This window comes from Leuciscus leuciscus, assembly GCF_965113295.1.
Source record: "Leuciscus leuciscus genome assembly, chromosome: 21".
Lineage (NCBI taxonomy): Eukaryota > Metazoa > Chordata > Actinopteri > Cypriniformes > Leuciscidae > Leuciscus > Leuciscus leuciscus.
Window position 1 is genome coordinate 21,912,067 of NC_138745.1, and position 18,382 is coordinate 21,930,448.

An 18,382-nucleotide genomic window follows, 5' to 3' on the forward strand; every position below is an offset into this window, starting at 1 on the left:
TACTGACTGGGTGTGACTCATATATGTAACAGGAGAAACAGAAACCCCTCTTAGCTGGCAAAACATTTTTAGATATTTTCTTCTCTTTTTAGTCTGTAGTCCATGAGGGGTTTCCTGTAGTCAGATTTATTCAAAACAGGCAAATCATTTGTTTAACTTTTAACAAATCTGTGAATTTCACTCTTGTGTGCTCTTGTTCTTTTTTATTTTTTTGCCATCTGTTTGTTTATGTGGGGGTGTATTTCAAAGGGCTGGGCCAGAACTTATGCAGGAAGTGATTTTGTGCACTCTCTCTCCTCTACAAATTCTCTTCCTTTCTTTCTAAACTCTGCAGGGTCCTCCAACTTCAGCAACAGCAGCAAGGTAAGCACTGAAAATCTCTAAAAAAATGCTCAGAAATTCACTAATTATACATGTATAACCCTCAAAACCAGTCCTCTTTACAGCTGCTTTCCTGTTCTGCCAAATTCATTCATTTTTAAAGAAAAGTAACTTAAAGCAGAGTGAATTTTAGGTAGGAGAGACGCTCCTAAAATGCCACACCTTAGTTTCACATCTAGCTTATTTCTTAAAGTACTCATTATTAATCAACATTTTTAATTCAAAAGTTAGTTAAAAATATATATATATTGCACATTCTGATTTTGACTTGATCTTGAATTTTTTAAACAGAGAACCTGAGCTTCCCAAATGAAATGAAATGCACTAACAGAAATAGCTTGTCTTTTTTTGATATAACAATCCCTCCATTGAGTGATAGCCATTTTGTCGAACTTGATTGCAGTTCTATCTGAGAATTCATATAAAATATTTGTATGGCTTTGTCTTGCAATTTATCTGTTCGATCTAGTTCGCATCGATCTTGCATGTCCTTATAAGAGATAGATAAGAGCCTATATATGCTATATCATACATCAGTGTGCCTTATTAACCTCTTCATCAGTTCTTTCCATCTCACTTCTCTTTTTAATTTATTATGACACTGTGATAATTTATGCTACAAGATCATTTAGATTTTTGTAATTTATTATGCCAGCCAAGCGCCTAGCCTACAGTTTATTACATAGGCCTATATCAATAACTGTTTTGACTTGGTTTTGCTTACATCTAGTTCATAGTTTCTGACCATAAAGTTTGTCTACATTGACAGGTAATTTGCGTATTGTAACTAATAAGCCACTAGGCCAAGCTCCTTCTGTTAGCTACAATCTAACTTGTTACTAAAAGTATCAAATTTAAACAAAAAAAGGAGTCCAAATTAATGAAAGATAATTACATTTTAACATGCAAATTAAAAACAGCAGCCTCCACCTCTTTCTGGACACCGTAACATTTTGTCTTAGAAACCAAAACCATGTTTTACCGTGTTTCCTCCATCAACTCCTTCTGATGAGTGGAGGAAAGATGGATGGTGATTATCACGCTAGTGTTTAGCGTTTGTCAGGCAACCCGACTCTTCTCGGTGTGGGGCGTCCTCGGCAGGGCCGCTCGGATTATTCCCCCGTGTCCAGTTACTGGACACATATAAGCTAACCAGGCCAGGTGAACTCTCACACTCACACACACACACACACACACTGGAAAAGGTAGAATGGAGCCGGACTCAGAAAGCATGCCGGAGCAGGCCGAAGGAGTTTTACAGTTAAGTGGACTAGCGTTTCTTAGCTTTGAGTGCTCATCACACTCTTTACTTATAAAGGGAGGCTATTCGCTTGCTTCTACTGTCTTCAGATTAGTCGCATTGGCAAAGCTCCACTATCCTGCGATGATGTACCTGTATTTTTGTCATATTTGATGATATTCTGTAATAGCCCAGCCTACTATTGTTTTCAGAGCAATGACAATCTATAGCCTACATTTGTGATCACTGTTTAAAACTGAAAGTTCTGTATTTTGTAATGCTAAAATGCTCAAATGAACATATTTTGAATACATTTTATGTATAAAATAGGCTGTATTTTATATATATAAATATATTTTTTTATTTTCAACTATAAGTAAACCACACATAGGGATGATTTATTTAGATAAAGGGGCTGCATCCGAAATCACATAATTTTCTACTATATAGGCTAGTCAGCAAAAAAACAGTATGTGAAAAAAGAAGTATGTCTGAATTCACAGTAGCCTACTCATAAAAGAGTAGGCAAAAAGTACACGGATGATCTACTTCTGATGAGATTCTGAAGTGTGCATACGCTTTACAATCCCATGAGGCAATGGGAGAGGATTTATGAATGGCAGTGTTGGAGTAGTGAAGTATCTGCCAATGGTGTGGCAGAGGGGGTGGGACTATTATGTCTGGTTGGCCAATGGCAGATGGGGGGAGTGTTCAGGAAACATGTCTGAAAACAATCCCCACATTTGATCATGCCTTCTCTAATATAGTAAATGAAAATTAGTTTGTGCCATTAGTATGCCTGAATTAGTAGTATTCATAGGTAAAAAATACCAGGACGAACTGCGCATTTAATGTACAACTTTGAATGGCAGGGAAGTGATGCAATTGATGTCGTAGATACATAGAAAAGTGCACATAGTGGCTGTCGTATTTTCGGACTGCGTTCATACATAGGCCTACTTTTATAGAACATAATTTTTTACAGTTGCAAATTAGGTTCTTCTTAAAATGTGATGCCTACTCTTAAGCTACGTCTGAAATGACATACTGTCTGAGTAGGTCTTTGGGACCGTTTAAAAGTATGTTCAATATAGTATGAATTTGTGTAGTATTAATGAAATCCTGACTTACTACATCTGCCATGTTGTCATGTTATGTTTTATGAATACTGTAAATTCGGACATACTACTCTACATGTACTGTTTCGCCTACTAAAATCATTCATATGCAGGGTGACAGTATGCAATTTCAAACGCATTATTTTTGAAATTCTGCTTGGTGACGCTAAAATCACAGTTACACACTTCACCAATAAAAATATATCTATTTTTTATAGTATATATATTATAGTGGTTATGTTTAATGGTAATGCATATGGAAAGAGATCATTACACCATTACATCCAGTTATGTCACATAAGTATACTGGGTCCTCGTCTTCCCTACATTTTCAAAGAACTTGCAGAAACTTGCAAATCATCACAGGAAACAGATTGTGCCAGATTGCTTGTTCTTTGCCCTGTGGTTCTGTCACTGTAGTTGGGCATTTCTTACACGCTAACGGTCATTTTTTGCTTAAGCTGAGACACTTTCACATCAGCTTCCTCGATAAAACAGGATGAATTGCTGTTTTACACCACGCTTTAGTGTGAGGTTGGGGTGTTAAAGTCCTCAATGAGGTGGAGCATTGTGAACACTGAGGCCATTGCTTGTTCATGACATGGAGGATACAAATAACTTTTGTCAGATGAATTGCTTAGTCAGCATGAAACTGAAGTTGAGATAGTCTTTTCTTCCATATTGTGACTTATATCCGACCCAAACAGCATCTTGAAAAAGAAAAAAAAGTAGGTTGGGACTTGATTTTGTCTCTCTGGAAATGATCGGATCATTGTGGTTTGCTATTGCTGTCATGTCATGTGAGTGACTCCGCGCCTCGTGCTAGTAAACGCATCATCAGAGAAGAAAAAAAGATTTTGCAAGAGCGAGGGGAAGTTATATTGATAAAAGATTACGAGAACACATGAATTAAAAAAAAATAATTTGTATGGTTAATAATTTATAATAAATACTGCAATATTCCATGAAAAAAATTAAGCGCCCACCTTGTTGCAAATTTACACTTACTCCGCCCACCATTGATTGAGCCAGACAAAATTACAAAAGAAATCAGAATCAGTGGCGTGGAGGCGGGTAACGTCAGCTTTTGACGCGACCAATCCGGTAATTGTGGGAATAAAGTGTTTAACGAGTATAAATAAATACTACTTACATTTAGTGCTAAGAAAATACTGCTAATTTTGATTTCATGGGGACTTTAATGTTTAGCTGTAATAGGACCTGGGGCCAGTTGCATAAACATAGCCATTATTTTAAGACTGTGTCTTAAGAACTAGTATGATCAACTAGAAGTTAGTTAGGGGTAATCAGTCTTACTGTTCGGTGTCAAATTAGACCAATCTACGTTTTTATGTTACTGACTTTAAAAAGTTATTAACAGTTTTAAAGAATAAAATTGGATGACTAACTTGTAAGACTAGTCTTAACAGTTTATGCAACTGGCCACAGGTTAAATAAAATCTCTACTCATTCTGAAGAGGTTTTATGACTGAAACTGTCTATCTCGCTTCTTTTCTTAATAACTGTTTTTACTACACATTACAGTAGCTACATCTTATATCTTCTCTCAAAATTACAGTTACTAACTAGTGGAATTTAAATTGAGCCTGTCATACATTTTTAAAACCGATCATAAATTTGTATCATAAAGTGAACTTGGAATAGCTACAAATGAATCATACTAGTATTTATTAGGGGTTGTTCCCTGTTAATGCTTCCTTGCAGTTAATGAGGCGTCATGTCCAACTGTGACTAAACAGAATATATGGACTGAAGGAAGAGATAAAGAGGGAGGAGCAGCCAGCAGTGCAATTTACCCTTTGTAACTGTTTCATATGTGTTGACAACAGTAACTATGTGAGCAAATAAGATGCATTCTTTGGCGCTGTGAAACTGGACGTGTCTGACTCTCTGTATGGCATGTCTTGGAGTGACATAAGAGGCCTATTTAAATGAGAGTGAAGTAATGCAGAGCTCCTCTCAGTGTCAGACCATTACAGGAAGAGCCTAATTAGACTGATTGATTTATTTTTACCATGCCAGTTTATTTGCAGCGCTAATATTTATGTTGTTAATCCACGTGCCTGTCAAAGATGATATCCTATCTTATAGTACCAATAATTGATTTAGTCAGGTTTCCATTCGAATTAAAACATTTGATAAGAAAAGACGCTTGGAAGACTTAACAGTTCACATTCATTATTGACAAGTAAGAAAAACACAGCAATAAGGTGCTGTCTTTTAGCCCGTGTACTTAAGTTCATTTTCATATGGTTTATGGCAGCTTTATTAAGAATAATAGAACCAAAACACATCCCCAGGCTAACATATCTTTATTGTCTTGAGTGTTTTATTGGCAGTAGTGTTCATGTGAGCCTCCAACACACTGACACTGTCTGTAGTGTCCAAACAAACAGATTTCCAGAATCCAAACCATGTGTTTTGGCAGTCAGGTTACTGACAGGTCAGAGAACCAATCAGATAACAGTAGTCTTTAACTGATAGCTCTCTTGGCAAATTAGTGAGAGGAGCAGTGCTACAATAGAGTACCCATCGGGCCAAAAGCCAAATGACTAGTAGGGTTTTATTATGAAGCATGCTGCTAGCTTTTGGGTTTTCTCTTTTTTTGTGCAAAATGTTGTGGAAAAAACATTAAAGTTATGTGTTGCAAAAACTGCGCCAAAAGAATAACAGTTCATCATCTTGTGAAAATAAATATTTCCTGTTAAAGAAACATGTAATATGAAATAATTTCTTCTCTTTTTAAATTAAAAGATACACTTTCTGTACCTAAATATACAGTACACTACCGTTCAAAAGTTTGGGGTATACTTGTGTTCTGTAAGGTAAAGTGACAGTAAAGACTTTTTCAAAAACATTCTATATCAATTAAATGCTCTTGATCTTTTGAACTTCGACAGAGCTTGATGATGTGACAGCCTAGATATGCAGCCTTATAGGTCGCAGCCTTCAAATTGAGAAGCACCCTGTGTTTCCTAACCTTGTTCCTGATTCATCTCATCAACTCATTAGGATATTTAACACTGGAAATCTCCAGGAACAGGCCTGGGAAACAGTGACCTCAAGTCACAGGCAATTGCTTCAGCTTTCAAAACATAGTTCAGGACAAAGAATGAATCTTTTTATTAATCCATAAATCAGATGTCTGCTGCCCGTAGTCCTTTCGGGGGCTTCATTTTTTAATCCAGTCCACAATTTGTTCTGTCTCTGCAGAATGCTCCGATTTCAGGCCGCTCCAGGGCAGTTTGGGGACGAGATTAGGCAGCCGGGACTGAGATGTTGGCGAGTGGAGAAGATGAAGGCTGTTCCTCTGGATAAAGCTGAGGTGGGGGCTTTCTTCAATGGTGACTCCTACCTTGTGCTGGATAACCGGGGTGACCAGGGTGCAGACCTCCACATGTGGATTGGTGAGATGATAGCTGCTGATTTTCTCCTTTGCTCCTTTTGTCGCTTTCAGCTATGCAGTCTGAAATACACAGGATACACAATTTAGTATTTGATGACATCATTTCATACTTTTATTATTAACATCAAATGGCAAGTAGGGTTCTGTATTTTCTTTTAATGATGGTTTTAAAGGGAGAGAACATGTGGCCTGAAAACACATTAGAATGCATCAACATTTAAAGGATTAGTTTGCAATGTCAGTAGTATGTGTATCCGGTCCTACTCGACCTGCTCAGAGCGGGATTCGAACCGGGGTCTCCAGCATTGGAGGTGGGCTTGCGTATATGGAACGTTAGAGACAATGGCCGCTAGTGTTCAGCACGCCTCTTGAGGCCAGGGGAGTGAGGTTTACAGGCACAGCTCTTACTGGGCTACATTTATTAAACTCACCCCCCAAACCTCATGCCCACCCGGGTCACGGCACCAAATGTGACCGGTCCTACTCAACACACTCCAAGTGGGATTCGAACCTTTAGCTCCCAGGTTTGAAAAAGGTGGACTCGTCGACTGCCAATTCGTAATAAACTTTATTCACCCATCCATCACTGTGGATTTGCCGTAAGATAATCGTTAAATGCCTTGAAACATCATGAATCATCTTAAAGGGGTCATATAATGGTACATGCACTTTTACAAGTTGATTGCACTGAAATGTCTGTTGGCAGTGCCTGTACACAACCATCCTATCATGATTAAAATCCATCCAGTGGTTTTGTTTTAATCTCCTTATATGTTTGACCATCTCTGAAATCAAGCCGTTCGATATTGTGACGTCATAAGATCGTACGCCCCTCCCGCGATTGTGATTGACAGCCGTGCTTCAACACAAGACCCGCCCTGAGCAAGCTGTGACAGCCGTCGTCATAGTAGTCCGCCATTGTTGATATGCTGGAGTAGAATGGCGTCTACACGATTGTGGTGTTCTGTTCTTAGATGTAATAAGGAACACAGCAGTCATTTGGATGTTCCTAAATCCGAGCCGTTGAAGAAGCAGTGGCTGAGTTTTGTTTTTGAAGTGATATGCCCAAAGGATTGACGCGGGGATTCCCTCACGGGGATTCCCGTCTGTGCTTTCATGTTTACGCTAATCATTTCACACCAGACAGCTTTACAAACGAGAAAAAACGGATCGGTACCAACGTGTTACTGCTGAACCTCCAGAAGATGTGAGTGTAATGTTTTATTAACCTTTATATTAGTATTTATATTAATCTTTGCGAAATTTGCAAACCTTGCTGCAGGCTTCACGATGAATGCATCTAAGGTTTACACTCAGGGTACATTACAGCATGTTTTCTATGTACGACGTTCTCAATATAATTCATAATCCCACATTTATAATGAACAACGCGTGGTTATTGTGTTACAAACGGTGTACGCACAGAACAGAGGGGCGGGGTGAGCAAAGCTCATTATCATTTAAAGACACATGCACTGAAACGGCGTGCTGAAAACAGAGCTGTTTTTGACCAGCTAAAATTAGTGTTTTCTTACAATACTAATGAGAATTTTTAATTAAAGTATATTACAAACTTTTAATTTAGACCCTAAAGAATCATATTAGCTTGTACAAAAATGGCATTATATGACCCCTTTAAGAGCTTGTATAAAAGAAAAACCATCAAAAGTTGAAGTTTTTGGTAAAAAGGGAACACCACAGCTTTCTTTCTCTGTTTTCTCTAGTCATGAGAACTGATTTCAAAAATATTTTGGTAACACTTTATTTTGATGGTAGGGAGACCGGGGACGGTTGCTACACTTTTTGCATTTCTCTCAGTTACTCAGAGACTATTTGGACTAGACCAACCAAATGTGTATATATTAAACTTGCATCTGTCTGCTAATTACCCATACCATTTAAAGGAGCTGTATGTAAGAAATGTATTTCAATTAATCATAAAATGGCCCTGATATGTCACTAGACATTAAGAAATCATGTTAATTTCAAATACTTACACCGCTCTACAGTAATTTGAAAGTGATTGCAGTACCAGTTTTGGCCACAATCTTACATACGGCTCCTTTAAAGATGATTACATATGACATATCTTTCAACTGCAAAGTATCTTTGCAACTGACCCCAACCCAGGGGACAGTTGCAACATGTTAAAAATACCTTAAATTTCACTAATTACCTTTAGCTTTTTGTCTCAATGAGCATAGAATTCTGAAAATATTAACTGTTTTAGGTCTACCATATTATTATAGTATTATTTATTTATACAATTATATTATTGTAGCCTATATTTATTTATTTAGTCATATTTATCAAATAACATTTATTGAGTTTTGTTTGTTCATGTGTAGAACATAGGCCTACATAGATGCAGTGTGCTGGTGTTAAAGATGCTATTCAATCTCTCCATATTTCAGTGTCAGACAGGATGAATTGAACAATTTGCAATGCAACAAACTTTAATTAAACATGCAATTTATAACATGTTGCAACCGTCCCCAACCCTATCAGCCATGACAGAACATCATGTGCCTGCTAGACACACTGACTTTGACACATGCTAACCATGTCACTTAGAAGTTAACAAAACAATAATTCAAACTAAATAAGTTTTGATTCATTCATACAAAATGTCAGGACAGGATGACAAAACTATATCTCGTGAAAAAATTTACTTTCATACCTCCAAAACAAGTTTTGTTCAATAAATGCAGCAGCAGATGTTGTCTTCTTGGTGGGGGGAGGGTCTAACTGTGCATGTGCAGTATGAGTGTCATCATGTTGCAACCATCCCCTGTTGCAGTTGTCCCCGGTCTCCCCTAATTTTGCAACTACATGTCAGCTAACTCTCATTAGAGCATTAGTAGACTGTATGCTTAATATCTGCTAACTCTTTATTGTGATGATCCTCCAACAGACATTCTACTGACTATAAGTAACTTTGCAACTACGTCTACTTATTCTAACCCTAACCCTACCAGTCTACTAATACTCTACTAACACTCTAATGAAAGTTAGTTGACATGTAGGTGCAACGTTATTGATAGTTAACAGAATGTGTTAAAAGGACCATTAAAATAAATTGAAACCAATATTTTTGCATAGAAAGCCAAGTTTTATTAAAACGCCCATCTTGCCAGAAGTGAATCCGCTCCTTTAATTCACTAAATTCCCCATCATGCTAATGACTAAAGTAAATTATGTCATTATTTACTTACAATACTACAATTAAAAAAAGACCCCAAGTTTATTTCTTTGTTACTTTTGAAGCTGGACAGACATGGTCACCATGAACTGTTTTTTTTATTTTTTTATGGAAAAACAATGCACAAAAAGTCTTAAATGTGTTTTATACCACTTTTTTATTCATTTAAATATTTTTTTTATTATTATTTTTTTTATTTTTTTTATTTTGCAGGTGTTAAAGACATGGTTGTTTTATGGGGAAAAAAGATGCACAAAGATTCTTCTTTTTTTTTTTATGTTCCATAGAACAACATTGCAGATGGCATGAGGATATACATAACAAGAAGTGAAGCCAGGGTCAGGGTCAGTCAGTCATGATTATTGCGGTGGTATGGGGTCTGAAAGACTGAGACAATAGCCTGTTGAGATAAACGATACGCATGATCACACAGTCGAGTGGACCTGACCCAGACTGAGTGAGTGCACAGAAAGGTGGGATAGAACGGCTGTTAGATAGGAGAGAGGGGTGAAGAGGGAAGACTCCCAAAGGAAAAAGGCATGGGCGTGTGTTTTCATTGGTCATTAATGTTTCAGCAGGCCTGTGACAGGACTTCAGTTAGGTCTATTGTCTTATGGTGTATCCGGTGCTTTAGGTAACACTAAGCAGGTTGTCAGCATGATGAGCCATCTTCTCTCATGCCTTCTCATTAACCATCCCTTATCCATAAACACACTCAATCCATCTCTTTATTACTCAGAATCCCTGGTTTCAGTTCCTAACCCAACCATATTGTTCATTCATAATGAACCTTCTATTGCAGAGACAATACCCTCCGTGTTCTACACGTCTACATACCAGAAAATCATGATTATTCTGGTCATGATTGAGATCACGATTGTTTTACAATTACTCATTGACTTTGAAAACATCATGCATTTATTATTTATCGCATTTATTGAACCTTTTAACAGCATATTTCCTTGAACCTTAAATATAAAAAAAGTAATAAATAATTATATATGCACTTTTCAATTTTGGAAACATCATGCATTTATTGAACCTGAAAAGTCTTTTTAACAGCATATTTCCTTGAACCTCAAAAAGAAGAAAAAATGCTAATAAAATAAAAATATTTCATTGCTATATATAAAAAATTGCTATGTATGTCATATCATCATTGCTAAACGAAATGCAGCGCAAGAATCATTTTATCTTAATTATTTTTTGTCATTGTAGAAAGAAAAACAAATAACTTTAAATACATTTGATCATTCACCCAAGCCGTACCACAAATGGCCTTGCATTTATGTGGAACAGTTCAGCTCAGAAAACGGTTGCTCAGAGGTGCAGAGGAAGTGGCTGTGTTGGTGGCATATCATAGAGCACAGAATTGTGCAAAATTGCACACACAGTGTTTGTTGAAAGAACGTTCTTCCTAATTGCTTTCTCTTATTTGCATTTGCTGACCTTTTTATTGGCTGCATGTAAGAGAGGAAGTTTGTAAAGTGAATTATGTGAGTGGATTCCATACTTTTAAATGATTGGGTAACACTTTACATTAAGGTTTAATTTGCTAACATAAGTTAACTACATTAGTTAACATGAACTAACAATAAACAATACTTCTACAGCAATTGTTAATCTGAGTTAATGTTAATTTCAAAATAGTCAAATGTTATTTTTGTTAACATTAGTTAATGCACTTTGAACTAACATGAACAGACAATGAACAATTGTATTTTATTAACTGATGTTAACAGGTTAATCATATACAGCTCACTGCTCATAGTTACTTCATGCACTAACAAATGCATTCATTAATGTTAATAAATAAGACCTTATTGTAAGTGTATTGTATTGTATTGTAAGAAATTGATAAGTCTTACCGATTATCCAATATATATTAATTTGGTAACACTGACTTTACAATAATGTTCATTAGTTAACATTAGATAACTACATTCATAAGCATGAACTAATAATGAATTGCACTTATACAGCATTTATTAATCTTTGTTCATGTTAATTTCAACATTTACTAATACTTTATTAAAATATTGTTAACATCAGTTAATGCACTGTGAACTAACATGACCAAACAATTAACAGTTGTATTTTTGTTAACTAAGATTAACAAAGATTAACAAATACAGTAACAAATGTATAACTCATAGTTAGTACTAATAATACATTAACTAATGTTAACTAATGAACCTTACTGTAAAGTGTTACAATTAATTTTCAGTAACATTTTTATGACCCCCTTTAGTCATTCCGTTGCACTTTATTTTACAGTACGTGCACTTTCGTCTACTTACCTAAAAAGTACCTTGTAATATAAGGTTACTACATGGGTTAAAGTGTTAGTTCACCCAAAAAAGAAAATTCTGTCAGTAATTAATCACCCTCATGTTGTTCCAACCCCGTAAGACTTTCGTTCATCTTCGGAACACAAATTAAGATATTTTTGATGAAATCTGAGAGCTGTCTGACTCCTTCATAGGCTTCTAGGCAATTTCATTCTGCCGGTACAGAAAAGTTAGTAAAAACATCGCTAAAATAGTCCAAGTGACTACTATACAGTGGCTCAACCTTAAGTTTAAATGAATTAAAGTCTTACGGGGTTGTAACAAAATGAGGGTGAGTAAATACTGACAGAATTTTCATTTTTGGGTGAACTAACCCTTTAAGGTTAGGTTTAGGGGTAAGTTCAGGCCAGGGTTAGTTCCTAGTTATTACCCAGTTATTGCAATTACTATAATAAGTATATATGTTAATAAGGAACAGGACTGTAAAATAAAGTGCTGATGACTGTAAGTATGTTGCACTTACATGTCTCATTAGAATATTAGTAGAGTATTATTAGACTGTCTGCTTAAAATCTGCTTACACTTTATTTTAATGGTCCACCAACAGACATTCTACTGACTATAAGTAACTACGTCACCTTATTCAACTAACCCTAACAATCTACTAATACTCAACTAATACTTTGAGAGTTAGTTGACATTTAGCTGCATTGTTACTTATAGATTGTCTAAAGGGCCCATCAAAATAAAGTGTAACCTAATTTTCTCTCTTCCTCTTTCTCCCTTTTAGGAGAGAAATCGTCTCGTGACGAGCAGGTAGCTTGTGCCATGTTGGCTACGCAGCTGGATAACTTCCTGGGAGGAGATCCAGTCCAGCACAGACAAGTTCAGGGCTATGAGTCCCCAGAATTCATGAACCTCTTCCCTCGAGGAGTCAGCTACAAGGTGAGATGTGTTTGTGTGTTCACATTCTCTCACATGTACACAAAAAGGGTTTATATATAAATGAACTGATGGTTTCACTTTATTTTGATGGTCCCTTTAACACATTCTGTTGTCTAGAAGTAACATTGCACCTACATGTCTACTAACTCTCATTGGAGTGTTAGTAGAGTGTTAGTAGACTGGTAGGGTTAGAATAAGTTGACATGTAGTTGCAAAGTTACTTATAGTCAGTAGAGTGTCTGTTGGAGGATCATCACAATAAAGAGTTATCAGATATTAAGCATACAGTCTACTAATGCTCTAATGAGAGTTAGTTGACATGTAGTTGCAAAGTTACTTATAGTCAACAGGGGCCATCAAAATAAAGTGTTACCGAACTGATTGTTACAGTAGTACTGGATGCATCTTTATTTCAATTAAAGAGTTCTTATGTTCCTTGCATAGTCACGCTATTCTGTTTGTACAGGAGGGAGGTGTGGAGTCTGGCTTCAGAAGAACACAGTCTGGATCTGGACCCATTCAGAGGTTATACCAAATAAAAGGGAAGCGCAACATCAGAGCCAAGGAAGTGGATTTGAGCTGGCAGAGCTTTAACAAAGGGGACTGCTTCATACTCGACCTGGGCGAGGTTTGTGCCTGTCTGTTTGACTTTTGCTATCCCAGACAGCAACATATAGTGTCGGCCCAGATCCGGCCCACATCCAGTACACGTGGAATCAACACGTACCAGATGTGGGCCGGATCTGGGCCGACACTATGTTGCTGCCATGGTATGTCTCTCTATACACTTCTGTTAAAAAGTTTAGGGTCAGTAAGTTTTTTTGTTTGAAAGAAATTATTTTATTCAGCAAGGATGCATTAAAATGATCAAAAGTTACTGTAAAGAAATGCAAAAAAAGATTCCTGTTTCAACTAAAATGCTTTTATTTAATAAAAAAAATAAAAATAAAAAAACTGCTCTGCTCTACAACACTGCATATCAACAAAATAAAATGAAATAATTTTTTTATAATTATTATAAAATCTTTTTATTCTCTAGATAATTGTGTCATGGATAGGATCTCAGGCAAACATCTTTGAGAAGCAGAAGGTGCGGGAGATCGCCACTCTGATCAGAGATACAGAGAGACACGGCAAAGCCCAGATCACTAACATCAATGAGGGAGAGGAGACACAGGAAATGCTACAGGTAACAACAGGCCAGTGTATTTTGACAAAAATATATCCAGTATATTTTTCTACTCTGCGTCAACTCTACCCTTCTATGATTCTTTAGCTTTACACTTCACTTTAATCCTTTTAGTTACATGCCAACGTCACATGCCACAATTACCCAAAAGGAAACAACCAACGGTGCTAATATACACCCACGGTGTGCTGTAGTAATACCGAAAACCGAACCGAAATCATGATCCTAACCTTTATCTCCATACCGAAATCTCAGTAGGCTAGACAGTGATTCATCTATTCTGAATTGTTAAAATATTTGTATCTGGAGACAGCAGTGTACACCGCAAGTTTTTAAAAGCTTAGCTTAAAGTTGTGCTGTAAATGAATAGTGCTCTTAAACAGCTGTTGAAATGGAGTAGAGGTTTTGGACCCAGAAACAGTATTATCAGAAGGTTGATACGTTTGTGTTTTCTTGTCTTTTTTTAAAGAAAAGCACTCAGCTTTTATTTCTTTTCTTTTTTTGCTCTCAAATTAAAGGATAGAATTACAAAATCTGAAAGAACAGCATACTTTTAACATACTTTAAATAAGTAAACAGTGAATAAGTACATTTCAGAAAATCATTAGTTCTTCTAAAACACAGCGGAACACCATTTTGCCATTATTTCAGCTAAAATCACTTTCAATTTATAATAATATAACATATAACATAATATGAACATTTTCAGAGTTGATCACTAAATATTCTTTTACTTTATCTGAAGTGCAAAACACCCACACACAAAATACAATTTTTGACATTAAAATTGAAAAACAAAACATGTCATGTTTATGAATACTGTTTTTTGCCGATGACCTCTGACTGTGTTTCTCTCTTCCTCTCTATCTTCTGTTATAATAAACAGGTTCTTGGTCCAGTGCCAGAGCTGAAAGAAAGCACTCCAGAGGAAGACAGTCAAGCAGATGCATCAAATTCCGCCTCCCTCTACAAGGTACCACAACTCTGTTATGTGTTAGGCTTGTGTTAATCTAAACCAGGGATTCAAAACTGAGCTCCTAGATACTACATACTTGTAGTTTTCAAATAAGCCTTAATATGGGTTTAATTAGGGTTGAAGCTAAACTCTGCAACACTGTGGAGCTCCAGGAACTGAGTTTTGCGCTCCTGATCTAAACTGTAGAAAGTCCATAGCTGTGTTCGAAATCGCCCCCTATACCCTCATTCACGTTTCCCTATATTAATCCATTAATATAGTCCATTTGAAGAAGTGAATGAAAAGGATTGAGCAAATTCGGACTGGAAGGGCTGCCACTTTTGCATAGTATGCTTGCTGTTTAATAGCCGCTCCAGTAGTAAGATGAAAAGATTTATCTTGAACTCTGTAATTGAAACTATGTATAAACCTTAATTAAACAATTTAATAATTAAAAAGGAATTTATACCTGTATGATATCACGCTGTACCCACATTGGACCAGCGGTTTGAAAAATGGATGGATGGATGATTCAGCTGCGGGCGACATCTTCTGGTGAGACGTGGGAATTCATTCGGCGTGACCCTCTCAGTGCATTATGGGTATTCTCTAGCCATTGAGTGTACATCGGTTGTACACTCGTTATTGCGGTGCATTACGGGATTGAATGAGTCCACTCAATAACATCCAATATGGTTTCGGACACCACTACAAATGACTGTTCTTTTCAATAGTGCCCTATTTAAGAGGGCGATTTCGAACACAGCCCTTGAGACTACGTGTGGATTTTTGGATGAATCCTTGCCATGAGGAATCTAATCCATACCTATATTTGCTCAATGCACATTTATCTGATGTTAAAAAAATTCTTAAAAGGTCTAGCAAACATATCATTTATGTTTCATGTGCATTCAATCTGGAGAAATGGTCATTTTTTTTTTTTAGGTTTCAGATGCAACAGGGTCAATGAAGTTGACCAAGGTATCAGAGAAAAGTCCATTTGCCAAGGACTTACTGGTACGTGATGACTGCTTTATCCTGGACAATGGGGCCAATGGAAAGATCTTTGTTTGGAAAGGTAAGAACATTTTTACATGCATGTCACAATAACACGATAAGTGTCTGGTGAACAAATCACTTATATTCTGTATATAATATACACTACCATTTAAAGCTGCCGTCGGCAAGTCTGGCAGATTGGGTCGATTAGCCAAAATTTTGAATGTTTACAACTCTCATGCCCCTCCCCACTACCAGCGAGCACCCTCCCATCGAGGTCGTGCTCGTCAGTGCGTCACTGTGCGTGTGTACCTGATTTTCTGTGAACGCGTCCGTCTCTTCAGCATCTATCAACACCATGGACTCGGAGGTAGGCTGCCCTGGCTAATCTATCCATAGATAGCAATAACCGAGGAATTGGAAGCTTGTTAGTAGATTTTCTCTCCGCCATCACGCTTCATGCAATCTCCAGGCGAACTTCAGGCGTGGCGTGTGCATGTGATATTAACGTGCGCGAGTGAGGGGGATCTGTGGCGTGTGCACGACCTGTGATTGACAGTCAGATCTCACACCCCCCTGCGCTGATTGGACCTGATGAAGCGGGAGCGCTGGATTTTTGCAAAACAAATAACACGCTCCAGGTGGAGTTAGAAGCTCGGGTTTTTTTCTAAAACCACCTTATTTATGTTGTTCTGTCGGATTATAGTGTCGATTACACTGAATATGATCAAAAAAATGTTGCCGACGGCAGCTTTAAGTAAGATTTGTTCAGCAAGGACGCATTCAACAGTAAAGACAATTATAATGTTGCAAAATAATTCTATTTCAAATAAATGCTGTTCTTTTGAACTTTCTATTCATCAAAGAATCCTGAAAAAAAAACATTTTTAACTAAGGTAATGAGAATAAATGTTTCTTGAGCAGCAAATCAGTATATTAGATTGATTTCTGAAGGGTCGTGTGACACTGAAGACTGGAGTAATGATGCTGAAAATAAATAAATTGCATATTTAAATATATTAATGCTTGTTGAGCATTAGAGTCGTATTTCAAAAATATTCAAAAATCGTATTGACCCCAAACCAATGAATGGTAGTATACATGCATGCATACGTAAGTTTCAGAATTGAAATGTTTTCTATGATTCTCAGGAAGTGGAGCGAACGCAGAAGAGAAGAGCGCTGCTCTGAAAATGGCAGATGACTTCATCCAGCAAATGAATTACCCCAAGATGAAAACACAGGTCTGCACTTGTAGAATTACTCTTGTGGTTTAAATTTTTATATTAAAAGTTTGAAAAGTTTGTAATTTATGCACCAGTGCCGACCCCTAACAGAACTGGAGATGTATTGACCCAGGAATAATGGTGCGTTCAAGTCATGTCGAAAAGATCGTATTTACGAGTTGAACGCACACGAACGCCATCACGAAGTCGTAAATACGAGCGGGAAGCTCTGGATTTTCTTTAAACCCCGATCAAACCCAGATAAAACACAATATTTATAGGTTTAGCAGTGACATTGTCAGGCTTTTTTATTTACAACAATTTAAGCTAATTCCCTGCACAAAATGTAATTGCATTGTAATATAACAATATAATATGTAACGATAAAGTTTACAGTGGCTTTATAAATGAATAAAAAACATTAAAAAGCAAAACACACCTAATGTACATTCTTTGTTTCTTTTGTAGAGTTTAAAAACCTTGTCTAGTTAATAAAGAAAAGGTACACCCCCATCTTGCGAAAGTGACTTAAACGCACCAGACGTCGTAAACACGAACTTTTCAGGAGACTTGCACCATAAAAAGTCACTTTTGGTCTACAAAAGTATTCTATGAAATACTATTCTATATTCATTGTGTTTGGTCTGGCCTTTCGAAGCATTACTCAAAAGAACTAAAAAACTGTTGAGTTTATACCCATGTGAATAGATGCCAGATCCTCTAAAAATCTAGTGTTTTTCTGTCTTACAGGTGGAGATTTTACCACAGGGCAGAGAGACTGTTATCTTTAAACAGTTTTTCCAAAACTGGAATTAAACCTCATTTCACTGCATGATCAAAGAATAAACTGCACTCAACCAGTTGTCAAAAGATACTGTAATTCACTTAAATAAAGTCACAGAGATATTACATTATAAATAAATGTACAGTTTTATTAAATAAGATCATGCGTATGAATGAGAGAGGCTTTGCTATTTGTCTGTTACCATATTTTTATGTCTTTTAAAAGATGTTTATATTGATCAATAAAAAATTTAAAGAGTTTTAAATACTTCCTAATAATACTACTACCTTTTTGATTGAGAAAGTCATATGTTGCAGCCTTGATAGCCACGAACCGCTGAGTAGATGCCACTTCTACTTAAAAACATGAATAATGTTACAAATTTTTCAAGCCAATGCACTAATTCACAAACTCTGTGGAAATTCTTGTGCTTGTTGCTTTTTTTTTTTTTTTTTTACTCATTTTGTGTATGTAACTGCAGCATGGCAATAAAAATGCATTTGCATCAACAGGAAAGACTTCTGGGATTATTGCTCAGACGTGCATTCATGCTAATGCACTGGAATTCCCCTTTATACAGATAAGAGGACACTGATGTTACATAAGGGCAAGTAAGGGTCATGTTA

General features: G+C 36.6%; 1 protein-coding gene and 1 long non-coding RNA gene across 2 annotated transcripts; both read left to right on the forward strand.

The window, feature by feature from the left end:
* Nucleotides 1–207: 207 nt before the first annotated feature.
* Nucleotides 208–18,265, forward strand: capgb (capping protein (actin filament), gelsolin-like b). The gene is made up of 9 exons (XM_082152538.1): nucleotides 208–363; nucleotides 5,974–6,167; nucleotides 12,450–12,604; nucleotides 13,071–13,232; nucleotides 13,644–13,793; nucleotides 14,680–14,766; nucleotides 15,694–15,826; nucleotides 16,899–16,990; nucleotides 17,723–18,265. Exons 2-9 carry the CDS (start codon nucleotides 5,975–5,977, stop codon nucleotides 17,786–17,788), a joined length of 1,038 nt encoding a protein of 345 aa, XP_082008664.1. The 5' UTR covers nucleotides 208–363; nucleotide 5,974; the 3' UTR covers nucleotides 17,789–18,265.
* Nucleotides 8,331–12,443, forward strand: LOC309485611. The gene is made up of 3 exons (XR_014201248.1): nucleotides 8,331–9,033; nucleotides 9,442–11,199; nucleotides 11,231–12,443. It is a non-coding gene; the product is annotated as an uncharacterized lncRNA (long non-coding RNA).
* Nucleotides 18,266–18,382: the final 117 nt, after the last annotated feature.